The sequence below is a fragment of the Drosophila bipectinata genome, chromosome XR, assembly GCF_030179905.1.
Source record: "Drosophila bipectinata strain 14024-0381.07 chromosome XR, DbipHiC1v2, whole genome shotgun sequence".
NCBI classification, from domain to species: domain Eukaryota; kingdom Metazoa; phylum Arthropoda; class Insecta; order Diptera; family Drosophilidae; genus Drosophila; species Drosophila bipectinata.
Genome location: NC_091735.1, coordinates 18662865 through 18689080, shown reverse-complemented (window position 1 = coordinate 18689080; position 26216 = coordinate 18662865). Strand labels below are relative to the sequence as shown.

The 26216-nt window shown below is 36.8% G+C and overlaps 5 protein-coding genes and 2 long non-coding RNA genes across 9 annotated transcripts in view; 1 reads left to right on the top strand and 6 right to left on the bottom strand.

The window, feature by feature from the left end:
• The window catches only part of LOC108133603 (fibrinogen alpha chain-like), a 204949-nt gene that overhangs the window by 5224 nt on the left and 173509 nt on the right, over positions 1-26216 (bottom strand). The window lies entirely within an intron of this gene.
• Positions 1-26216, top strand: part of LOC122320954 (fibrinogen-like protein 1) — a 77601-nt gene that overhangs the window by 26382 nt on the left and 25003 nt on the right. For all 3 annotated transcript variants that reach the window (XR_011444201.1, XR_006246357.2, XM_070282905.1), the window contains one exon: positions 25761-25897. The gene's annotated coding sequence lies outside the window, so the exon portion shown is untranslated. The remainder of the gene's footprint in view (positions 1-25760; positions 25898-26216) is intronic.
• Positions 930-2314, bottom strand: LOC138927777 (angiopoietin-4-like). The gene is made up of 4 exons (XM_070283091.1): positions 2249-2314; positions 1719-2190; positions 1160-1667; positions 930-1053 (listed from the first exon to the last, which is right to left on the bottom strand). The coding sequence occupies exons 1-4, from the start codon at positions 2312-2314 to the stop codon at positions 999-1001; spliced, it is 1101 nt and encodes a 366-aa protein (XP_070139192.1). The 3' UTR covers positions 930-998.
• LOC138927809 (fibrinogen-like protein 1) lies at positions 962-16325 on the bottom strand. The gene is made up of 3 exons (XM_070283156.1): positions 15821-16325; positions 15644-15709; positions 962-978 (listed from the first exon to the last, which is right to left on the bottom strand). Exons 1-2 carry the CDS (start codon positions 16048-16050, stop codon positions 15664-15666), a joined length of 276 nt encoding a protein of 91 aa, XP_070139257.1. The 5' UTR covers positions 16051-16325; the 3' UTR covers positions 962-978; positions 15644-15663.
• On the bottom strand, positions 2955-4151 carry LOC108119462 (uncharacterized). Its single transcript, XR_001772995.3, has 2 exons — positions 3802-4151; positions 2955-3699 (listed from the first exon to the last, which is right to left on the bottom strand). It is a non-coding gene; the product is annotated as an uncharacterized lncRNA (long non-coding RNA).
• LOC108119465 (fibrinogen alpha chain-like) lies at positions 5445-17046 on the bottom strand. The gene is made up of 4 exons (XM_043212968.1): positions 16932-17046; positions 16381-16873; positions 5597-6095; positions 5445-5490 (listed from the first exon to the last, which is right to left on the bottom strand). The coding sequence occupies exons 1-4, from the start codon at positions 16995-16997 to the stop codon at positions 5445-5447; spliced, it is 1104 nt and encodes a 367-aa protein (XP_043068903.1). The 5' UTR covers positions 16998-17046.
• On the bottom strand, positions 19719-20569 carry LOC108119463 (uncharacterized). Its single transcript, XR_011441853.1, has 3 exons — positions 20544-20569; positions 19985-20492; positions 19719-19872 (listed from the first exon to the last, which is right to left on the bottom strand). It is a non-coding gene; the product is annotated as an uncharacterized lncRNA (long non-coding RNA).

Sequence of the window (26216 nt, the reverse complement as noted above, 5' to 3'; positions counted from 1 at the left end):
CAAAAAATAAAAAAAGAGGAGCAGCAGCAGGAGTAGTCCTGCAATGGCCATCAAGGATAACGATATTGTGACAGGTTATCGATATTGTCGCCAAACTCGAGAGGGCCTGACAATCGAGTGGTGGGTGGAGTGGCACGGTGTGGAGTTGCAGTTGGAGTGGAATTGCTCAATTACTTAAATGCCAGGAAAATGTTTGCGCCTTTTGATTGCCATTTCAGAGAAGGATCTAGATTCGTTTTGCCTTTTGAACTTTTGAACATAAATTAAACTATCCCTTTTCATAGTAAACTTTAAAAATATAGTCTACAAAATATATTCAATTCATTTTTCATCAAGTACAATTATCATGTTTCAATTAAAATCATGTTTATATAAATTTGTTTAATAGTTTCCAATAAAATTTAAAAAAAACTCTCGACGAGGTAAGATTACGGTGACGAACCCGAAAGCCCCCCCAGGCCAAATTATCTGTTATCCATTTAAGTGACGAAGAAATGCAATATACTTAGGTATATACTTGACCGATCCTTACGAAAGACAAACAAATTATAAGAATACAAAATTTAAAAAAACATTCCAAATTTCTTAAAAGTTAAAAACCAAGTTAATATTTTTACCAAGTACCATATGACAGATATAGGATATATATGACCTATTCTTATTAAAAATTAAATGTACATATATACTTTATAAGTTCGGAGATGTCTATTGTTTATTTCTAAAAGGCTCCGTTGGGGTTGATCCTGAAATGTCTGAAATTGAAAAATTTTTGTTTCCAACCATCCTTAAACTTTTTCCAGCAAAATCTATTATTTTCGATTATTTTTTACATATTTTATTTGGAAATTTTATTGAAAATTTAAAAAGATATAAGAGTGCAGCTTATCTAATAATCGTCTTTATAATATTAGAAACAATTTTAGTGCATATTACAAATACATATATTTTCCAAAAATTTTTAATTTTCCAAGTCCGTTTCAAAAGGCTCTTTATTGTCTTCAATCAGTTCTCCGGATGTACATGAAAAAGCCATACCTTGCATACATTTTGGGGCTAATAGTTCCAGCAATGAAAAAATAGAATTTAAAAATGATTTCGAGTTAGTTATTTTAGAAATGTCCAGTTAAAGATAAAACAAAAGAAAAAACAAAATACACACCTCATATTAGGATCGAACCACCAGCCAAAGCCTCCTTCTCTCGCCAAACTACGACCAGGAACTCCAACCTCATCTTGATCGAAGGTGGAAAATTTCGAGCCCTGCTTAGGGCTCATCCATACTTCGCCTCCAGTGAAATTGCCAATACTTTTCACCTTGCAACCTTCGCTTCTATCGCCCACAACAAAGTGGTCGCATCTACTTGGCCCTTGATAGGTAATTAAAAGCATTTCATGAGGCTTTCCACTGGTCAGATGGTGCAGTCGATTGAGTCCAATAAAGAACTCATCGAAAGAACCAGTTCCTACATCTCCGAATCCACGTTCATAATCCTCATACGTGCGATTAAAGGCTTGTGAATTATAATGTTTTATATAAACACTCAACCATCCAGATCCAAACTCCGAGTGTGACACACAAGCCACTTTGAACGGGTTTGTTTCTGGAAGTCGGATTTCGCGGAGGACTTTGTTTTTCTTTTGGCTTCGTGGACAAGAATCTGGAAAATCTGAAAAATTCGTTGTTTTATTTTGCAAATTATTGTGTTCTGCCAACTTACCTATGGTTTGTGTTTTTGACGTCGTCTGACTATTAATTTCTCCAATCTTTACTATTCTTCCCAACTTATCGATGTCTTCGTGGAACTGATTAGTCAAAGTTGCAAGTTCACTTGTTTTCTTTAGATTCCTGTTTTGATATTTAAGGAGCTCTATTTCCTTATTTTTTTGATTTATTAGATTGTCAACTTCCTGCTGCTTGGAAAGCAACTTCTCATATTTAACTTCACTACTTTTAAGTTGACTCAGCACTTCCAAATGGCTTTTCACCAAGTCCGAATAATCCAGTTGGCATTTGGATAACTGGGCATATTTTTCGAGACCCTCTTTCTGCAATTCTGTGTAATTTGTCTTGCACTTTAAGAGCTGCGCATCCTTCTCGTTGATTTTCTCGAAGTATCGAAGTAGAGGTTTCACGATCGGATAACAAACTGAGGCACATTCATCTTCCTGATCTTCGGAGAGGTAGCATGACTGTGGAATTTAAAGTTTAATTAGTTTTCAAAATAAAAACACTCAAAATAGGTATTACTTCTTCCGAACCCAGGGAGGCAGAAATTAGGAAACAAGTAGAAATGAAGGCTACGGAGAGGATCATATTTAATTTTTTTTTATTGAATGGAACTTTCTTCTGAAAGAATCACTGGAAATATTTGCTACTGATGCTGCGAGTCTTGCAGCTCCGGCTTTTTAAAGCCGTCTTCGGCCTTGAGCTTGAGCTTGAAATTAAGCTCCAGACTTTCTGATAAGGAATTGGGACATACCCACACATACAGAGAAGAGGTGTCAAAGGTTATTAGAGAGAGAGAGAGGTGTTTAACACAAGACCTTCTGTATGCTCTTAGCTTCTTGTTATATTTTGTGGCTATATATACATACATTTCTAATATGTATATTTAATAAATTATTTATGTATTACCTTATTTTTTGATGAATCTATTATTGTATATTTTCACCAATTAGAAAGTACTTTTCAAATAGTACTCCCAAATATGATTTTCAAATAAAAACAAAATTCAAATTACATATAGATTCAATTTATGATTTTTTTTTTAAATTTTTATTATTTTTTTCCTTTAGGAACGTCTTCCCTTATCCCTAGTATGCTTTGATTTTCATATCAGAATTACAAGTCTCCAAAAATTCAAATATATTCCCTTTGAAAAAGTTTTGAAGGAAAATATATTACAGCCCTACCCCCAACCCATCCCCAATATAAAAAACTATTTTAAATTCAGTTTTTTTTTTTACATTTTTCAATAATTTATTCTTTTAATGTCCAAAAATATAATTTACAAAAATATACTTGTGTTGAACGGTTCTAGTTAATATCTGAGGAGCCGAGTAGCTGGCCACCAATAATTCAACAAAAAATAAAATAAACGTCGATGTGCGTGCGCGTGCGAGAGCCTTCCTTGAGTCCTGATCAGGGAAGAAGAGTGGTGTATATCTATATCCATGTATATTAGACGTGTCCGTGTTTGTGTCCGTCGGTACCACATCGGTGGCAGCCACTGGCACACATGATTCTTCGCCCAGCAAAGAATTTTTTTCCATTAAAAGTAGTAGTTATGAGGGTGGTAGTTGGAATCGTCGATTCTCCAACTTAAGTTCATCAGGTTAGTTTGCTTGTCTATTGGAGTGTGGATCTCTGAGTCGTTGAGTAGATAGCTTAATTCTTCTAGTCTGAAGAACCGCAAAAACAAAAAAAAGAAGACCGTCATCCAAGGTCATGGGGGATGCCAGCCTTTGCGTTGATAATATGTGACTTGGGTCCTGGGTGTTACCATTCTTGCCATTCCAGTAAGCTGATCCTTCTCGAAGGACCAGCTGGTGTGTGGATCATTCGTCAGTAACATGTGGCAGGATAGTGATGGATGCCGCCCATCCCCGTGGTGCGTCTGTGTGGATCATAGACCCAACAAAGCAAAGAAAATTGTAATTGCAGCAACATCAGCAATACTAATTCAGCAACTTCTTATTCTAAAAAGAAATTTATAAATAAATAAATATTTAATAAATAAATATTATATAAATAATAAATAATAATAAATATTTAATTGGCTTTTCACCAACTATACTCACCAAAAATGTAGGATGTAGAGTGAGTATATATATTCCATATTTAATTTTTCCCAAAAAAAAACTAACAATTTTGGTGCGTAGCTTTATGAACCTAGCAGACACATTTTTTTTTTGTTTGGCAGACGCCCCAGCTAACGAAAAAATTACTCGAATAACACGAAAAACATTTCACAATGTTACGAAATTTTAAAACATTTTTTTTTTTGGTAAAAAAAAAATAAATATACAATTTAGGAGACGATCTGTTCAGTTCGGTTGATGACTTGAAACTGATTCTGGATATGGGGCTCTGTCGACTAGCTTGATTTTTTTGGAGAATTTCGGCCAAGGCCTACTTGTTTAGGCCGAAATTTGACCTAGAAATTATTAAGTACTATGGGCTGGAGACACAAAATTTTGAACAAATATTGTTGTACAGTGGGATGGTAATTGGTTCTCACTTTAAGGGCTTTCTGTATATATTTGTCCAAGTTTTAAGTCTTTAAATGGAAAATATAATAGCTGATGCGAAATATATGTCTTAAAAGATTAATTGAGACTCGAATTTTGAAGAAAAAAAAATATTTCCTTTTGTGTAATTATAAAAAAAAGTACATAAAAGTTTTATTCATAAGTTTATTTTTATTAATGGTTAGTTGTTTCTGACTTAAATAGCTTGATTTTTTTGGACATAAGCTTAAATATTTGCTTACTTTTATAGTATCGTTTATTTATGTTTTATTTGATATATTTTTGGAAAAAGCTTATATTTATGTAAGAAAGAGTAACACTAGACAGAATATTTTAGACGTAGACAAAATCCATAGAAAAAATATTTTTTACATTATTTGTCCATTTTTCGTCATGGGATCTCTTGAAAATGGGGTTATCGTCTATTTGGCCCACAGAGATGACTATATCGTCCCCAATTCTCATCCGATTCTCAAGCGGAGTACATCAAACGATTTCTAGATGGATTCTACACTATTCTGCGTCAAAATCCAGAGACAAAATATTTTTTAGATTTTTTGTCCATTTTCCCTGATCTCTTGAAAATGATTTTCCCTTGAAAATGGGGTTTTCGCCTATAGAGTTCACAGTTATGGCTATATCTTCCACGTACATATCTCATTCTATTCTCAAGCGGAAAATTTTCATCCCTTTTTCGTGATGGGATGCCTTGGAAATGAGGTTTTCCTCTGTCAAAGTTGGTATGTCGTATTATATTGCCAAAAATAGAAACCATTAAAAATACCCAAGCTATAGAATTTACGATGAATCAGTTATATGACAGATATAGGATATACATAGATGACCGATTCTTATTGAAATTTAAATGTACATATATACCTTATAGGTTCGGAGATGTCTATTGTTTATTTCTAAAAGGCTCCGTTGGGGCTGATCCTGAAATTTCTGAAATTCAAAATTTTGGTTTCCGACCTTTCACTTTTTTTCAGTGAAAACAATTAATTCTGATTAATTTTTAAATATTTTGGAAATTTTATTCAAGATTTAAAAAGGTTTACGAATACCGTTTATGTAACCATTGTCGTTTTAATTTTAAAATTAATATAATTACATTTTAGTGCATACTAAAATAACATATATTTTCCAAAAATGTTTAATTTTTCAAGTCTGTCTTAAAAGCCTTTTTGTTTTCCTTAATCGGTTCTTCGGATGAACATCCGAATGCTATCCTTCTTGGGGCTAATAGATGAAAAAATAGAATTTTTAAATTATTTCACGTTAGTTATCTTAAAAATTTTTAGTTGGAGATAAACAACAAAAGGAAAAACCAAATTAGAATACACACCTCATGTCGGGGTCGAACCACCAGCCATAGCCCACTTCCTTCGCCAAATTACGACCAGGAACTCCATCCTCATCTTGATCGAAGGAAGAAAATTTGGTGCCCTGCCTAGGGAGTATCCATACGTCTTCTCCAGTACAATTGCCAATAATATTTAGCTTGTACCCTTCGCTTCTATCGCCCACAACAAAGTGGTCACATCTTCTTGTCCCCCAACCGGCGTATAAAACCACTTCATGAGGCTTTCCACTGGCCAGATAGTGCAAGCGATTCAGTCCAATAAAAAACTCTCCAGTTTCTGCATCACCGAATCCACGTTGATAATCCTCATACGTGCGATTAAATGTTTTTGAATCATCATATTTTCTATAAACATTCAACCATCTAGATCCAAGCTCCAAATCTGACATACAAACCATTTTAAACGGGTCTGAGCCAGGAAGTTGGATTTCGCGGAAAAAGTAGAAATTAACTTGACTTCGTGGACAAATTTCTGGAAAATCTGAAAAATTCTATGTTTGATTTTGCAAATAATTTGGTTTTGCCAACTCACCTATGGTTTCTGTTTTCGATGTCGTCTGATTATAAATATTAAGTAGCGAAGTAGTTTGGAGCTTTTCAGTTTTTACTTCCGCCTTTGTTGGACTATTTTCATTCGATCCTCCAATGTTTACTATTTTTTCCAACTTGGCAATGACTTCGGGGAACTGATTAGTTAAATTAGCAAAGTCACTTGTTTTCTTTTGGTCATTAATTTGATTTCTTAGCAGCTCGATTTCCCCATTTTTTTGATTTATTATCTGCTCATATTTAACTTCACTATCTTTAAGTTGACTCAGCGTTTCCAAATGGTCTTTCATCAAGTCCAAAAAACCCTGTTGGAATTTTGAATTCTGGGCATGTTGTTTGAGATCCTCGCTCTGCAAGTCTGAATATCGTCTCTGAAGTTCCGAGAAGTCTTTCCTGCATTTTAAAAGCTCGGCATTCTTCTTTTGGCTCTTCTCGAAGTACTGTTGCACAATAATGGTCTCGTACTCGTCTTCCGGGGGAAGGCAGGTCTGAGGAATTCAAATTTAAATTAATTTTCAAAATAGAAACACTTAAAACGGCTATTACATTTTCCGATCCGAGGGAGGCAGAAATAAAAAAAATCACAGAAATTAAGGCCACGGGGAGGATCATCTTGTATTTTTTTTATTGAACGGAACTTTGTATTGAAAGAGTCTCTGGAAATATTTGAACTGATGCTGCGAGTCTTGAAGCTCCAGCTTTGTAAAGCCATTCTCGCCCATGAGCCTGAGCTTGAAATTCAGCTTCAGGTTTTGATTAGGAATTGGGACATACCCACATATATGGAAAAGCCGAAATATTCCACAGACACAATGCGTACGGAAGGGTTGTCAAAGGTTATTGGTGATTAGAGAGAGGTGATTAGCAACAAGACATGGCTCAGTTCTTAGTTTTTTTTTCTTTTAATATATATTGAGGCTATATATACATACATTTGTAAATATGTACTATATGCAATAAATTATTTATATATTACCTAATGTATTACTTCCCAAATGGAAAGTACTCTTCGAAGAGATTTCAATGACGCAACAGTCTCCTTATCTCTAACAAAAGAATGTCGCTCTTATGGGGGTCTTCTGGTTTACAGATTTAGGGAAATATTATTTTTTTGTAATTCTTCAGTTGAAATATTCTAGAATATCTCTCCCAGAAGGGTTTTTAAGAATTAAATTATTTTCAAAACGAGTGCGTTTTTAGTTTCGTGACAGTAGATCGGGTTTCTCGAAATAACTAACATACCTCAAGTTCTAATCAGAAACTTGGCATGAATATTCCGAATAATCGCACAAACTAACAAAACTACCAATTTTTATATCCAGTACCCTTAGAGTACAAGGGTATATTGTATTCGTGTCCAATCCTATAGCTGCCATATATAAATGATTGATCGGAAATGCCACAACTCTGGTGCTATTAGAGTAAGAGAGTTGGGATTTTCTATGAATTCCATTTTTAGCAAAATAAACCGACATACTTAATTTTATAAGGATAGGCCATCTATGTATATCCTACAGCTCCCATATACTTATTATATACCTTTCAAGTCTTGAGCCTAATATAGTTAATTTCCAAAAATGTAGAGCTTATCAATAAAAAAAGGAAACAACAACCTGAGGCAGAGATGAACTATAAGAAAAGGTCCTGAAAAGGCCAAGGACAAATGGAGGGGGGGAAGGAGCAGCTCAGAAAAGGGGAGGGGATTGCATCGAAATTAAACATAATCATGTGAAATATAAATATGCAAGTGGAGTGCGTCTCGCAGCTCTGGTCCTGGGTCCTTGGGCCTTGGTCCTTGCTCCCTTTTCCAGCCAGGCTATTGATATTTGGCCAAAAGCAGGAGCACACTCAGAAGGAGAAGGAGACCAACAGGAGGCAAGGCAGCAGGACGAAGGACGAGCCAGGAGCAGAAGGCAGCAGGATCAGGCCAAGCCAGCGGAGAAACAGCGACTGGCAAAGTTTGCAAAGCAAACAATGTGCACTTCTGGCGCATAAACAGACATACATATGCGCTCCTTATATACATATATGTATGTATATACTATACACACATATATATATATATATATATACACATTGACTGTTCGTTAGAGTGGCAAATCAAACAATCCTTGCCAGCCTCCCACTTCCACTCCCAGTGGCACTCCCTTCAATGAATATGTTTATGCCAGTTGGCATTGCAATAACTTCATAAATATGCAAGCCATTGGGCGGCATTGCCGAGCAAAATTGCGGCAATCGAACCGACTCGACTCGACTCGAATTTAAATTCAAATTGCTGCCACAAAGTCGGATTTAAGGACAATAATGCAATTATGATGCCGGTCTGTCAATTAAATGGCAAATTTACGGCACTTATAGTGCCAAAAAAGGAGGCAAGAGTCACAGCCAGAACAGCTATATCCGAATGGAAAAAGATATAATTAAATAAAATCTCACAAGTTTATCAATAAAGATTGTGAATTTATGGCATAAAAATAATCAAGGATATGTGTATATTAGTGTTAAATATACATGTATGTACATACATAATTTATTAAAAATTCAAAAATTCAAAAAGGCAAGGATTCATTAAGGTTGTAGCTTTTTTAAGGCCTAGTTGGAGATTCTTGGAGGTTTTTTGCATTGAAAAATGGGCAATTTAATGGTAGTACTTATAGGTATTAGGGGTTTTATTAATATTGCCTGTTTATGTCTTTTCTTTTCCCATTTTTGTGCTGGAAAGTGTTGAAAAATACTCGTAAATCAAATACTTAAAAAAAGGAAGTCTTTATTAAGATACTATTAGTTACTTATAGGTACTTCATAGTATATATAAATAAGACCTTAATTTTAAAGAAAAATACAACAATTAAAACCCAAAACCCCAAACAAAAATTTCTAAAAAAAAATAAACCTTTACAAAAGAGCATTTTATATTTCATATTAAGATTGTCGTTCATATCTTTTCTTGTCTCTCGATGTCTGTTCTTGTGTGCAAGTGTTGGAAAATACTCGTAAATAAAATACTCAACTTGTATGGATCTCCTTCCCTTCCCTTTCCCGTTGTAATTCCCAACTTGAGAGTCGGGGCTAGCGGCAACCAAACGATGACGAGCTGACGATGCCATTGTAAATACCATAAAGAAAATCGTTGCCGACGTGCTCTGTCCAAGTTTGTCTCTCTCACTGTCTGACAGTCTATGAGTCTGTCTGTGTCTATGTCTGTGTGGGTGTCTGGGTGAGTCCTGTATGTCCTGACTACCAAGAAGTTGGCCAAACGAGACCAGGAAGCCCTGCGAAATGTTATTTATTGGAATTGTGTAATAAATGTGACCGAAAGTGCACTCGACGTAAACGAAATGTTGCATGTCTCTCCTCTCCTCAGTATCCTTTTTTTTTTTGGGTAAAAGTACGTCTTCTTTGGGGGTGTCCTGATGAGGGTTTCTGTATTTTCTTGCATTAGGGGGGAGAGACCAAATGATGCAAATGAAGGTGGACAACCAGCCAGGACATATGCGGATCCAAATGGCCATTATCCATTATTCTCCCTTAGGCCAGAGTGTCGGAGTGCCTGAGTAGGGGGTGTTAGGTGTTAGGTGTGTGGGTGTTAGGTATGACAGGACATCTTCCACTCCTGGCCAAAGATCTTCATTATCCCTGGGGGCTTCCGTTTCTATTTACCAAACCAGTCACTGGTCACTGCCATTTGTCAAAGTCGAAAGGCACCACACCAAAGTGTTATCCTTTTTCCGAAAAATCATAATTTATTCAATAGAATTATTATCTACCTTGAACAACAAAGCCCTTCAATCAATTTCGATTGTCCTCTTCGCTTTTTTATTTTGCCTTTTTTTTTCTTCGTTGCTTTGTAAGCCCACAGCCCAAAATCCACTAAATCATAAGAATGTCAGGCTCGATTGGGTAAAGTGGTTGGAAGGCTATTCGTAATTCAAGGACCTGCCAGGAGTGGAGTGTCTTTGCTATGTTGATGATCGGTGGTGTCTGTTTTGTGAGTGTGATTATGGCTACGTGATCGTTTAGTTATGGAGGTGGAGTAGAGTTTTGTGAAAGGAGTGGTTTTAAGGAACAAGCTTCTTGCTTGTATTTGTAAAGGCAGGCTTGACAAAACCAAATAGTGATGGGAATATGGTTTTTATTTAAGTTATATTTGGTTATTTTTTAGGGATGTTTTTTAAAGAATTTAAGGACTTGTTCGGCAATGAAAGATCGCTATTTAAAAATTGTATTGCAGGACTAAGGCTATTTAGCTGAGAGCAGTAGTACTAGTGGGGATTACTAGGCAGTTCTTGAAAAGATTAGGAAAATGTTTAAAAATAAACCTATATAACTAATAAAAGTTAAATGTAGCCTTGATTTCTGTATTTTTTCTAAAAAAAAAAATTTAACAAGAAAGCAAAGCTAACTTCGGGCTGAGCCGAAGTTGATATACCCTTGCAGCTAAAACCGAATATATAGCGCAAACATCGGATATAGTTGGCCGATCCTTATGATTACATCATAATAAAACCAATTAATTACAATAAAAAATCTAAAAAAAAGTCCCAAGCTTCTATCTTCAAAAATACGAAATTTAATATTTCTACCAAATACCATTTCCGATCGTTCAGTTATATGTCAGCTATAAGATATAGTCAACCGATCCTAATGAAACTTTGCAGGTCGGATTAACTGACCAAAAATAGAATGTGTACCAAGTGCCAGCTTTCTATCTTCAAAAACACGAAAGTTGGGTCATTTCCGATCGTTCAGTTATATGGCAGCTATAGGATATAGTCGGCCGATCCTTATGAAATTTGGCATGTCATATTATTTTGCCAAAAATAGCTCTCATATCAAATTTGAACTCTCTAACTCTAAAAACACCGAAGTTATACCATTTCCGATCAATCAGTTATATGGCAGCTATAGGATATAGTCGGCCGATCCGGGCCGTTCCGACTTATATACTGCGTGCAAAGGAAAGAAGGGTGTGTGCAAAGTTTCAAGTCGATAGCTTTAAAACTGAGAGACTAGTTCGCGTAGAAACAGACAGACAGACAGACGGACAGACGGACAGACGGACAGACGGACAGACGGACAGACGGACATGCTCATATCAACTCAGGAGGTGATCCTGATCAAGAATATATATACTTTATAGGGTCGGAGATGTCTCCTTCACTGCGTTGCACACTTTTGGACAAAATTATAATACCCTCTGCAAGGGTATAAAAAGAGATTAAAAATTGCAATCAAGTTATATCATTATTAGATATTAGGACATTAAGATATTTTGTTGAAGCCTTGGCTTAAATGAAACCGATTTGTATCAAAATTTTAACCAAAAATCGATCAACTCTATTTGAATTTGGGTTTTCGTGAGGCTGCGAGCCGCTACTTGTCCAGCTGCATTTTGGCAAAACGGAAACGGGTCCTTGGGGCGTTGACGCTTCAGGCAATGGGTAGTGGCCACCACTCCCCAACCAGCCAGGCAGCCAGGCAGTCAGCTCTCCCCGGCAAACCCAACTCTCCTGTCCTCTTATCCATTTAGCCATGGCATGTGTCGGCGAGTCACACAGACATCCTGGCTATAGGATACAAATGTGCCGGTGCCTGTGTGAGTGTGTGGGTATAGTGTGTGTGTGGGCACCTTGCTTTGTCCCGAAAATTTCCATCGATTTGATTTATATGGAAAATATTTAAATTTTATTGCCAGTTTGCATATGGCCTGGCCAGACAGGACCAGGACCTCCACTACCCAGGAGGCTTAAGTGAGATCGATAGTTATAGTTGTGCATACACACACACACACACACATACATAAACATAGATGGAAAGGATATATGAAAGGAAAGTGTTGAAAAACAGCTGAGTTTGTGGGAGATAATTTATGCAGCTTGCTGGGTAATATTGAAAACGAAATTTAAATGCAAACAAGGGAAAGTGTTTTGGCAAAGCAAACTGTCCCTGTTTTTCCCCCAACAAAACCGATGCCTGACCCTCACCTGTTTAGCCTTTTCCTGGTGCCTTTTCCTGGTTTGCTTTTTGTATGCTTTTGCCTTGCTCTTACATTGTATAGATTGTAGAGACTAAATGGCCAACGATTAAAAGGCCATTGAAATTTTGTTAGCCTGGCCAGTGGCCACGGAAAGAGCAATCAATGACCAGGACTCGTACACCAAGGACTGCAGCTAATGAGAAGTTTCATCCGCAACTTGCAACTTTCAACATTTTTCATTTTGTCACGAACAACACAAACAAGGACATCCAGTCCTCCTGCCGGCCTGTCTGCCTGCCTTCCTGCCTGCCAAGGATGAATGGATAACAGAACGAGAATGAGGAGAACGAGGAGAACTAGGAGGAGTCAGAGCTGGCGACCGCGTGGGAGGCGAAGGCGTGTCAGAAATTATGTTGATTGTTTGCTCTACCCAAGGAAATAATTAAGCAAGACGTGGCAGCTACGGAGACAGGAGCAGGGACAAGAAACTCTCAAACTCTGGCGCCAAGTCAAAAATATATATAAACGGGGCTATATACATAGTATGCCAAATAATATCGTAGCTTTTCAGGCACTCGGAGAAACAAGTGGAGAGGTCTTACAAATATATTAATATTTGAGGGAGGTTTGGGGGTTTAAGAAAAGAACAATGGTTATGTTTAAATACTTTATTTTTTTTCAAAGAATAGTCGAGCCTATCTACCAATTTCTATCATTATCACTATCTATCTATCTTGTCCTATCGATCGTTTTATTTTGATTCTTATAAAAATAGGTATTGGTGTATATATTTTTATTCCTCTGAGGATTTGAGCTTTAAATCCCGCTCTCTATTAAGTCTCGTTTTGCTGATTCAAGTCCAAGTTTTAAGACTATTCTAGTAATCTAAGTAAACGAATAAGAGAAAAATTAAAAAAAAAAAAAATGGGGCTTCAACATATTGTGACGAGGTTTCAAGGCAAATGGTCGAAGGTATTCTTTAAAAGATCTGCTAGAAATGGGAAAGAAATGGACGATAGTTCGAAGCTACTTTCCAAAAATACCACATTTTACTAAAGCTCTCCTAGAAAAAATTTGAGAAATACGAATAGAATATTTTCTATTGAAGTTGTAATGCAGATTGGTGGGGGAATCTATCCACAAATCGTTTAAGATACTCAGCGTGGGAATCGGATAGAAGTTAGTGAAGATATGGACAGGGCCATAAATCAAAAGCAGAAAAATTAGGAAAACTTTCAAAAATAAAGATGATAAAGATTAATGAGAAATCAATCCAGAAATCCAGTTAAAGATCGTCCTCTGGGACATCGAATGGAAATAGGTAAAGATATGGATATATTTTGCGGTCATCTATGGATATCCTGGGTCCTGGGAAAATTGGGATCCAAAATATTTGATCGAGTTTTTTGAGCTGAGTTAAATGGGGATTTGTTGAAAAAATTATTTATTCCGTTTAAGAGTCGGATTAAAATTGACAAAGATATGGACATAGTCCGAAATTACATGTGAAAATGCTGGATACCGTATTCTGCAAAAGATACTCCTAGGAAAAATTTAAAAAATGGGAATACAAATCAAGGATGTATCGAGGTTTTGATTGAAATTGATTGAGAATCGGTCTGAAAATCTTGTAAGATATGGGGTTTCACGGAACATGTAGAAAAATCTATGTCTGTAGATGTCTGTCATATTTCTTGTTAATAAAATATAACTGCTAATCGATATGAAAATCTTGTTAGATATTGCGCTTGAGAATCGGATGCCAGTTGACAACGACATAGACTCAGGATATTCCCAATACTTTGCACCCTTGGGTCTATATACATACTAATCTAATTATTACAAATATATAATTTAACAAAATTGCAATATTGTAGATGATTATTAAGGACTATCATGTGGTTAATTTAGGACCATTTATGTCTAAAATCCCCTACCAAAAGATATCAACTTCTAACGAGTTCTTTATTCCTATCTTTTAATATTAAAAAATAATAAATTTCTCTCACTGCAATTGAAAATATTTCGCTCATCAGGCTAGAGAGGCAAAAACAAAATTCCAAATTGTCAACAGCTTTTTGTGACTCACTGTATATGTATATTTTTGGGGGGTTTTTTTTTTACTTCTTAGCCGCCATAGCCGTTTGGCGTTGCTGCTGCCATGGCTGCTGCTGCTTCAACTTAATCTAATTAGTGTGGCACTTGGAGCTGCAGTTTTGATTTACATTTCGGGGCGCTGCCACTGGAAATTAGCCAGAGAAAGGAAGTCGCCAAAAGCGACTATATCCTTGACACACCATCCCGCCCAGCTGCCCTGGCTGTTGGGCAGAAAACTTTTACTAATTTCCGCACCGAAATCCCAAACCATTGGCCGCGCAAAATGTCCGCCCATTTTCCTTTTGATTTTAGTTCGATTTTCAGTTTCAGTTCATTTTATCGCATTTCATTAGCGATTGCAACCAAAGCGATTTCAATTTCCCATTTTGCCAGCGAAACTTTTGTGTCCTACCCGCCCGCGACTCGACCGCCTCGGTCGTTGGTTTTTAATTCTGTTCGATATTGGTTGGGCACCCCGAGGGGCCTCGGTAGGGCCTGGTATTCGTCGTAGGGTCCCCCGATTTCATTGGCATTTTATTTATTTATTACGTATACGCAGTGCCAGGCAATCGAAGCGCGTTCCTTTGTCCTGCCGAGTCCTTTTGTGTTTCTGGTCTAAACTGGGCAAATATTTGATGTTTTCCCCAAAAAAAAAAATATCTCCCTGTGAGGTCGGGGGGAAGTGAGGTCCATTGCTAAAGTCCGCTTGATGAGCGATAAGCCTCGTCTCGCCAGGACCATGAATAAATTAGTTACTAACTCAGCATTCGGGCTTCAAGCCCTACAACAAAGGCAAACACACGAGCATTTGTTTAAGAAAACATTTTTATTTAAAAGTATACTTGTTATACCCATTACTCGTAGAGTACAAGGGTATATTGTATACGTGTGAGTTTATGTAACATATAGAAACTAATTTATTAATGGATCATTTTTAGAGAAGTTATAGACGCTTCAGTCTAAAGCTTAAGTAGGAGTAGTAAGCCTTTTTTTTGCAAGGAAAAAAGTATGCAACAAGAAATTGTTGATAAGAATTCATATCTTTGGAGTTTAAGCTTTAAGAGCGGCTAACGTCCAAAAGAAATCATTCTCCAGCTGCTGGGCAAGTTGGTTAGCCATTTTTAAAAACTCAACCAGAGTCGCTCGTTTATTTCTCAAAGGCTCCGTTGGGGCTGATCCTGAAATGTCTGAAATTCAAAATGTTTCCCACCTTCATAAACTTTTTGCAGTGAAAACAATTATTTTTAATTAATTTTTAAATATTTTATTTGTTTATTTTATTAAAAAGTTAAAAAATATAATTGTACAGTTTATCTAATAATCGTCTTTATAATATTAGCAATAATATAATTACATTTTAGTGCATATTAAGCATACATTTATTTTCCAAAACTCATAAGTTTTTAAAGGCTTTTTGTTTTTTTCAATCTGTTCTACGGATGTACAAGATAATGGGATCATCATTAGGCCTAATATATCCAGCAATAAAAAAATAGAATTTGAAAATGATTTCGAGTTAGTTATTTTAGAAATGTCCAGTTGGGGACTAAAAAAACAAAAAACCAAATTAGAATACTCACGTCATTCCACGATCGAACCACCAGCCAAACTCCAGTTCCTCCGCCCAATTACGACCAGGAACTCCATCCTCATCTCGATCGAATGTTGAAAATGTTGAGCCCTGCTTAGGGCTCATCCATACATCGTCTCCAGTACAATTGCCAATACTTTTCACCTTGTAACCTTCGCTTCGATCGCCCACAGCGAAGTTTTCGCATCTGCTATGGCCTGAAAAGGTCCACATAAGCATTTCATGAGGCTTTCCACTGGTCAAATAGTGCAATCGATTCAGTCCAATAAAGAACTCGTTTGTAATCTTAGTTCCAACAACTCCGAATCCACGTTCATAATCCTCATAAGTGCGATTAAATGTTTGTGAAAAAGAATCTTTATGATAAACCCTTAACCATCCAGATCCAAGCTCCTCAAACGCATAACAGACCACTTTAACTAGGTCTGAGCCTGGAAATTGAATCTCGCGGAGGACTTGGTGTTCTTCTTTGTCTGTTGGACAAGGATCTGGAAAATCTAAAAAAATGTTTTGTTTTATTTTGCCAATGATTGGGTTCTGCACACTCACCTATAGTTTCTGTTTTCGATGTCGTCTGATTATTAATATTAAGCAGCGGAGTAGTTTGGAGCTTTCCAGTTTTTACTTCCGCCTTTGTTAGATTATTTTCATCCGATCCTCCAATGTTTACTATTTTCTCCAACTTGGCAATGTCTTCGCGGAACTGATTAGTTAAATTAGCAAAGTCACTTGTTTTCTTTTGGTCATTAATTTGATTTCTTAGCAGGTCGATTTCCCCATTTTTTTGATTTATCATTTGCTCATATTTAACTTCACTATCTCTAAGTTTACTCAGCACTTCCAAATGGTCTTTCATCAAGTCCAAAAAACCCTGTTGGAATTTTGAATTCTGGGCATCCTTGCTCTGCAAGTCTGAATGTCGTTTCTGAAGTTCCGAGAAGTCTGTCCTGCACTTTAAGAGTAGGTCATCCTTCTTGTGGCAATTCTCGAAGTACCGTTGCACAATAATGGTCTCGCACTCGTCTTCCAGGGGATGGCAGGTCTGAGGAATTCCAAATTAAATTAATTTTCTAAATAAAAACACACAAAACGGCTATTACTTCTTTCGATCCCAGGCAGGCAGAAATTAGGAAACACGTAGAAATGAGGGCCACGGGGAGGATCATCTTGTATTTTTTTAATTGAACTTAACTTTGTACCGAAAGAGTCTCTGGAAATAATTCAACTGATGCTGCGAGTCTTGAAGCGCCGGCTTTTTAAAGCCAACCTCGGCCATGAGCTTGAGCTTTAGTTTCTGATAAGGAATTGGGACATACCAACACATATAGAAATGCCAAAATATTCCACAGACAGAATGCGTACGTAAGGAATGTCAAAGGTTATTGGAGATTACAGATAGGTGATTAACAACCAGACCTGGATTATGTTTTTAGCTTCTGCTTCTTGGTATATATTGAGGCTATATATATGTACATACATATTTACACATGTATCAATTAGTTATATTTTACATTATTTATTATACACATTATTATATATTTTCCCCAAATGGAAAGTACTCCTCAAAGAGATTTCAATGACGTAAGAGCCGCCTTATCTCTAACAAATGAATGTCGCGCTTAAGGGGGTCTTCTAGTTTAAAAATTTAGGAAAATCTACTTATTTTATAATTCATTATTTTGGATGATCAAGAATACCCATAATATACCCATAATACCCATACCCATAAAAGTTTTCTTGGGTTCATAGTTTTCATAGAAAAACAGTAGATACAATTTGTGGTTTATATTTGAGATAGTATTTGCTTAGGGACATTTTTATAATGTGAGATCATTCTAGAAAATGGTTTTTTTTGTTTAGTTTTTATATTAGCGTAGGCTTACAACAGTAGTTGTAGTGTAGTTTGTATTTTAGTTTAGGCTTGTGATGGTTTTTGTTGAAACTGCTTGAGCTATCATCTAAGAAGTCAACAGCTTGCATGGTTTGAGGTGAATTCAGTATAGGGCTTCTTATTTGATAGGCCTGATATTAGGTTCTGTTCCAATTTAGACCAGTCTTACTGTGTGCGATGACCACTCGCGAGGACCAGTCTTAATGTGTTCGATGACAGTAGATTGTAGTTAGGTTAGCTGTTCTGTGATTGGTCTTCATTATAACTGCTTACATAAGAAGGTAAGCAGTAAACTGCTTGCTCGCTTGGATGTTATAGCCGCCTGTGGCTTGTTTTGCTTCAGGCCTCAGGTAGTAGCATTTATAATTTTCCTTGTTGATTGGTTTTTGAAATACTAATACTACTATACTATATTGTCAATTTTTTAAATCTAATGTTTCTTCTGCTTCTTGCTGGGATGAAAATGGGGCTCGACATCATCGTTCATTTGCTGACGACGCTTAGAAGTTGTCGGCAATTCAGGAGGTGGCATCTCGGGCTGAACGTTAATATTATTGTTGTTTTCAACTACTCCGGTTGGCTTGTTGTGGATATTTTGTTCTTGGCCAGCTGACAGATGGCTAGGTGGAAGCAGACAGCGGACATTCGTACGCTCATTACGAATCTCGTCCTCATGGAACAGTCGTAGGGGGTTGAGGTATGGCTCTATTTGAGACTCACTATATCCAGTCAGCTCCTGTAGATAGGGTGTCCAGGGTTCTATTAAGCTTATCTTTCGCACAAATGCGATGCAGACGGCCGCCAACATCGATGGAGGTACGCTGCAAAATTCGGGTATCTTCAGTGTATAGTCCGACACCTTGTGCAGCTTGCAGAGTATTTCTAGATACATATGTTCGAAGCTGATGTAACGGGGAAACTTTTCGTAGATTGGACGTCGTTTCATCTCTTCGAAGTAGCCCACAAAATCATCCTGGGTGAGGAAACGAGTACTAAAAAGCTGCACAAAACTGGCGGTGGTGGGACGCAGCATTTCGAATTTCATGAAGCGTAGAATCCTACGCTCCACAGACTTGAACTCGCGAACGTTATAGACATTGCCGACTACTATATTCATATCACAGAATCGAGGAATAGTTGTAACGGTGTCCTCGATTTGGGCGGCAAGATGGATGCATACGAGCATCATCATCACCACCTTGTCCCTCTTGATTCTATATACTTGATGTATACAGTCCATATAGTACAGGGCCAGGTGTATAGTGCAGTGGTTGAATTTGAACGATTTATTTATCCTTTCCATAAGGTTGATCAATCTATTGCGGTCACCAAGTGGCGTAGAATAAAATGATAGGTTACATCGACGCTGCTCCTGCTCCTTCATATTTTCATATATGTCTTCGGCATACTGTTTGTCCCATAAGGTTTCCAATTTCCTCTTTAAGTTCGAAAATTCTTCAATGTAATCGGATGGTATTTGGTTTGTTTGGCGATTCTCCATGCTAACGAAATTATTTTATAGCTCGGATACCAAATTCGAAAAAAAACGAAAAGAAATTTAAGTTACGTTCAAATGACAAAAAAAAATATGATGTAGATGTCGGATTTTTTATATCAATATCAAAATCTCTAGCTTTTTTCCTGGTAACTTTATACAAAAGCTATATAGCTTTTTGGGTGACAGACAGTATTGCGAGATATCTCATCTTTAAGTTAGTCACACAATTTAGCCAAATCAAAAAGACTATATCCGAGCCTATATCATATTAAAGATTACACAATATACACATTGTTGGATGGGCTAAAGGGGCCACCTCGAAGGCTCCGTTGGGGCTGATCCTGAAATGTCTGAAATTCAAAATGTTTCCGATCTTCTCAAATTTTTTGCAGTAAAAACAATTATTTTTCAATAATTTTTAAATATTTTAATTTTTTATTTTATTCAAAAGTTAAGAAATATAAGAGTATAGTGTATCTACATATCGTCTTTATAATATTAGCAATAATATAATTATATTTTAGTGTATATTAAGATATCATATAGTTTTCAAAAATGTTTCGTTTTCCAAGTCAGTTTTAAAAGGCTTTTTTTTCAATCTGTTCTTCGGATATAAATGTAAAAGGAATAGCTTGAATCGGGGCTCTTGGGGCTAATAGTTCCAGCAATGAAAAAATAGAATTTAAAAATGATTTCAAGTTAGTTATTTTAAAAATGTCCAGATGGAGATGAAACGAAAGGAAAAACTATATAAGAATACACACCTCATACTAGGATCGAACCACCAGCCATAGCCCACTTCCTTCGCTAAATTACGACCAGGATCTCCATCCTCATCTCGATCGAAGGTGGAAAATTTTGAGTCCTGCTTAGGGATCATCCATACATCGCTTCCAGAACAATTGCCAATATTTTTCACTTTGTAACCTTCTCTTTGATCGCCCACAACAAAGTTGTCGCATCTGATTGGTCTTGGATAGGTGTTTAAAAGCACTTCATGAGGCTTGCCATTCGTCAGATGGTGCCATCGGTTAAGTCCAATAAAGAACTCATTCAAGAAACTAGTTACTATATCGCCATATCCACGTTCAAAGTCCTCATACGTGTGTGTATTCATTGGTGCACGATGACGTTTATTAAAAACACTTAACCATCCAGATCCAAATATCGAATGGGAAATACAATTCACTTCAAACGGGTCTGAGCCTGGAAGTTGGATTTCGCGGAGGACATGGAATTCTTTTTGGTCTCGTGGACAAGGATCTGGAAAATCTGAAAAGCTCGTTGGTTTAGTTTGCAAATTGTTGTGTTCTGCCAACTCACCTATGCTTTCTGTTTTCGACGTCGTCGATCCAAGGCAGGCAGAAATTAGGAAACACGTAGAAATGAGGGCCACGGGGAAGATCATCTTGTATGATTTTTTATTGAACTTAACTTTGTACCGAAAGAGTCTCTCGAAATGTTTCAACTGATGCTGCGAGTCTTGAAGCTCCGGCTTTATAAAGCCCTCCTCGACCATAAGCTTAAACTTGAAACTGAGCTTCACATTTTCTGATTAGGAATTGGGACATACCCACACATATGGAAAAGCCGAAATATTTCACAGACACAATGAGTACGGAAGGGATGTCAAAGGTTATTGGTGATTAGAGAGAGGTGATTAGCAACAAGACATGGCTTATGTTCTTAGCTTCTTTTTCTTCTTGATATATATTGAGGTTATATATACATACATTTGTATATATGCATATACAATAAATTATTTATATATTACCTTATTTATTACTTCCCTAATGGAAAGTACTCTTCAAAGAGATTTAAATGACGCAACAGTCTCCTTATCTCTAACTAATGAATGTCGCGCTTAAGGGGGTCTTCTAGTTTACAAATTTATGAAAATCATATTTTTAGTTCTTCAGTTGAAATATTCTAGTATATCTCCCCAGAGGCTTTTTAAAAATTAAACTATTTTCAAAGCGAGTGCGTCTTTAGTTTCGGGACAGTAGACCGGGTTTCTCGAAATAACTACCATATTTCAAGTTCCAATGAGCCGAATCACTTGAAACTTGGAATTAATATTTCTTAAATATCCGCACAAACTAACAAAAACTAAAACTTTTTATTCTATATTTTATTTGTGTGAATGTATGTAAAATAGAGAAGGAATCATCTCTGTCCACATAAAGTATATACATTCTTGATAAGCATCAACAGCCGAGTCGATATAGCCGCGTGAATCTCAGAGACCAAAATAGATAGAGCTGTAGGATTTGTCTTGAAGACTCTTATAATACCACGCAGTTCAAGTTTGTTTCAAAATTTTTGCCACGCCCCCTCCTGCCTTTTTTTGTAGCGCCAGTAAAGGAAGCTCCGTAATATAAAACCCATAACTGAAAGTACGCCCTACTATAAAACTAATAATATTACAATATTCATGCCTCAAATTAAGAATACGCCTCGTATGTCCTACTAATTTTTTACCTTTCCCTACTACAAGCTCTTATTCCTTTTCCTAAAACCTACAATTTTCAGGAAATATTTGGCATTCCGTTCGCTGCACTTCAAGAGGTGCAAAAATGTGTGAAATTTTCGCTGTGAAATTTAATTAAAGCCTTCTTCTGGCTGGCGGCGCAAGGGCGACTTTCAGGCGATAAAAATCGCGCCCAGAACGTGACAAACGGGCGCTGAAGTCGAAGGCGGCGAACAAACAATGATACTTTCAATACAGGTTGTATGCTCTTGTGTATGTGCTGAAGGCGTGGCTGATGTATTGTTTACCTTTCTCCGGGGCTGATGGCGGTTAATCATTAAAGCCGCCTCCGGGGGCGTGGCGTGACTCAAGATGGTCAGATTTATTCATTACCTTGGTAGGTAGGTATGTAGGTAGGTAGCTCACGAGGCTCACGAGGGGGTTAAATCACTGCGCGGGCATTAAAAATTTAGTAAGTCCGGTGGCCCAAGGGGGAGAGCAGAACCAGGACGGTATAGGACAGTACAGGACATACAAGAGCCAGAGACCGGAGAGCAGAGTGCAGAATTCACGAGCCAAACTGTGAGCCCTTTTCTTCTTGCAATTTGCACTCAATTGCAATTTCCGTTTCGCCACTGCCATTTGCTACGTGGCTGCCACGTGAAAAGTACTTGCCCCCTCCAGCCAGCTCTCTTTCCACCCCCCCTCACCATCCTCTTTCCGCTAGATTTCCCCAAAACCCTCCTCTAGCGATTCCCAACCAGCCGCCTACGTGCTGAGCGGCATAAAACGCGCTGAAATTTGTTTTGCCATTTTGTTTAGTTGTTAGTTGCGGCTCCCGAAACCCCAAAAAGCAAAAAGTGCCACCCCTTGCTACCCCAACTGTATTTTTTTTATTTTTTTAAATATCAATATAAAACGTGACAGAATGGACTTTTCCTCCACAAAGCTCAGGAAGCGCTCCCGCTGGATGGTTACACTCGAGCAAAATATAAGCCTCGGCATTCGGGGGATTTGCTTTTTCATTGGTTTGTTTTCTTAACTTTATTACAACAAACTTTATTTGGTTTGGCAAAATGGTTTTTAAATTTAACTAAATTAAACAACAATTTATTACTAGAACTTTTCTTTGTAACAAGTAAGGATTAAAATTAATGATTAACTAGCAGTTTTCTTACTTATAAATTACGATTCAAATTGGATTAAATTAAAAAAAAAATAACAGAGAAAAGATAAAGAAGAAAATAATGAAGAATATAATCTTTAAAGAGCAATTTGAAGATTGAATTGGAATAATTATCTTGTAATTTATATGTTTCTCCACCTTTACCAAATACCAAGTTTTTATTAAACATGAATTTATTACAAAAATTTAAGGACTTATTTTATTTATTTATTTTTATTATTTATCCTTATATGAGTACAATATATATAACAACTTACGTACTGCCTAAAAAATGCTTGATATGCAGCTTAAAGCACCCTTTTCATGAATAAAGGCCATAAATCCAATCATTATGTATTAAGCATTTTATTCTTTAATTTAAATTCTTTCCACTTGGATTAAAATAATTTTATATAATTTTATTAGTTTAATAAAAAATAACCTAACAATTGGATTTATCACCTTTAAAGTATACTTTTGCATAAAAAGCTTTGCATTTGTAACACAATTTAATATTAAATTTGAAATTATTTAATATCATTTTAAAGGTTTATTTTATTAAATAAAAAACGAAGATTTTTTTTGTTATTTTTTTCATAAAATACCTATTTTTAAAAAGATGCCATTATAAATTTTTTTTTTCTTTTTATATTTTATGCCTAGATACTATATAGCACTCAGATCTGACTTCTAACTATATAGAACAAGTTTCTAAATCTTCTATAGAACTACAGCTAGGTATGGTTTTTTATTTAAGGAGTGATAAATAATAAACATGATAAAAATATATTATAAAGGTACCAATTACATTTTTAGATAAATAGATTATTTATTAAGTTATTTCTTAATCTTTCAATTTCTTTAATAAACAGTTAAGTTTATACCTAAAGCTGAAAACTACCATCTACTTATGGTTTTCCTTAGCTCGTACTTCCCTTTATCTACCCTATATTCATTATAGCCATTTATTATAAATATTATTCCGAGTGCACCGTTTAAAGCAAATCTGAAAATCTGTGGCATGGGGGCGGGGCACATCCGTAAGCGGTTTAACTGCCCAACTCTGGTCTGGCATAAGTAGGCAGCGCCGGCGGTCAGGTGTCCAATGGGGGACGGGGCCGGGCCCAGCTCACGCATTATAATCCGTTTATGGTCGAGGTGATCCAAGGTAGCCATGAAACCTGACGATTTCACATGCCCCGACTTATGCTTAGCTGCTTAAATCAGACAGAGCCCAGTTGCCTGACAAGTCACATAACAATTTCGAAAAGAAATAGGAAAATATTTATACCGAAAATCGGAAAATTGGAAAATTGGAAAATCGAAGCTAGAGCTAAACGATACAAAAATGGAGGAAACCAGTCATAAGGAGAGCACCAAGGACACTTTCAAGAAGAAGATCCAGCAGCAGGCAGCCATAGATCATGTCAGTCATATGCTGGACCGGATATGCGAGAATTGTTTCCGGAAGTGCGTCGAGCGTCCCTCGGAGGAGCTCCAGGCCAAGGAGAAGCGCTGTCTCAACTTGTGCATGGATCGGTTTATGGACTCTTACAATTTGGTGGCCAGGACCTTTCAGCGGCGCTTGGAACGCGATTCTTAGGGGAATTCTAGAGAGAGAAGAGACAGAGAGTGCTAGAAGCAGCGAGTGCTGGAAGCAGCGAGTTATAGAGACGAGATTGAGAAGCAACGAGTTTAAGTAGCGACTTGTTCTAAAGACGCGAAGTATAAATTACCTTTCCCGGCATGTCCTTTGAGAAACTGAAAACTACTACCATAAATTTTACATCTTTGGAATGATATTTGTAACAAATCTTTACAAATTCCTAACAAGTCTTTTTAAATTTCAAACAATAAGTGTGTAGATCGATATTTTCTTTGTGAATTATAGTAATGAGAAAGTTTTAGTCTTAAAATTCTTTTTTCTTTTTTAACATTTATTTTTTAAAAGCAACAAAGATCTCTCCTTTTTGGTGCAATTATTTCGAAATATTTCATAAACTTCAATGACATGTGTTTCTGGACAGGATGCCGGAGGTCATAGAGTCCGATTTGAAAGACATGTGTGGGTGGGTATGTGGTTTAAGTTTCCATGAAGTTCGAGTGAGGCATGGCTGGATGAGGGAAAATGGAAAAATGGACTGACTGACTCCGACTTTGAATGGACTTGCCTTGTGTTCCGAATTGAATGGAAAAGGAAAATCAGACACAAAGTACGGGATGTGCATGCATTGGTTTTCAAAAAAAAAAAAAGAAGGTAGGAGGCATCTATGGTTTAGTGGTTGGGGTATATATGTACATATAGTATGTACAGAACCCACTCTTTTTCACACAATACTGACGGCTGTGGGGAATGAAAATTGCATTCAGCGACGATTCAGTGTTTTATGGTCCTACGGACTGCAGCTGCTTTATGAATGCATAATTTTATTTTATGCACAAATTCTATTTACAACGCGACACGTTGCGTGAACGGTTCATAAAGCTGCCCTGCCCTGCGAGAGGCTAGCGAGGTTCGATCGAAGAGTTTCCCACAAAACACTACACAAGACTATCGGAAACTAGTATGGTTCAGAAATCAAACACACCACGTTCTTTTCGGCCTATTTGATTGTAATTAATATTTGCATTTCAATTGCATTCTCGCTGGCTGGGCAGTAAACCGGGCTTTTGTGGCCAACGGCCAAATATTTCACAACGACACCATCTCACCAGGACACCAGCCCATGGAGCCCGGCACGCCCCCAATTATCGCATATGCCGGGACATTGATTAAACATTTAGCTGTCCATAAGTATTTTAATAACTATTTTCGCCGCCCGCAAAAAACAATTTCCCAATTTTCGGTTCTATCGCCATCTCTCGGCCTGTCTCTTTCTAATTGCATGTTTCTACCTCTTTCTAGCTAATTGTGGTGAACCAATGGGCGTACCCGGATCGGTTGTTTATTGGCACGCCCTGCTACTGAAACCTGAAAGTCAGCCAGACGGAATGGAAACTCATAGAATGGATTATGTTCTGGACCTAAATCGGTTACACAAGGTAGGAACAAATACATACTATATATTATTTGAATTCTTACTTATTTTTAGAGATTACTTTGAGGGGTTGTATTAGGGGTCTGAGAGGTTTTTGGAGAGGTTGAATAGTTAAGGTAATTGAGTAAGTACCGAGTATTAGAATAATGATGTAGGGTGTAGTTTATGTACAATTTTTGAGGTAATGGAGGTATTTTGAGGTAATTTGGTAATTTGAGGTATGACTGCGATAAAACTGTTGTATTTTTTTTTAAGTGTATAAATGCGAATATTGAGGTATACATTGAGGATACTTAATTCATCTTTTAGGTATAATTTTTGTA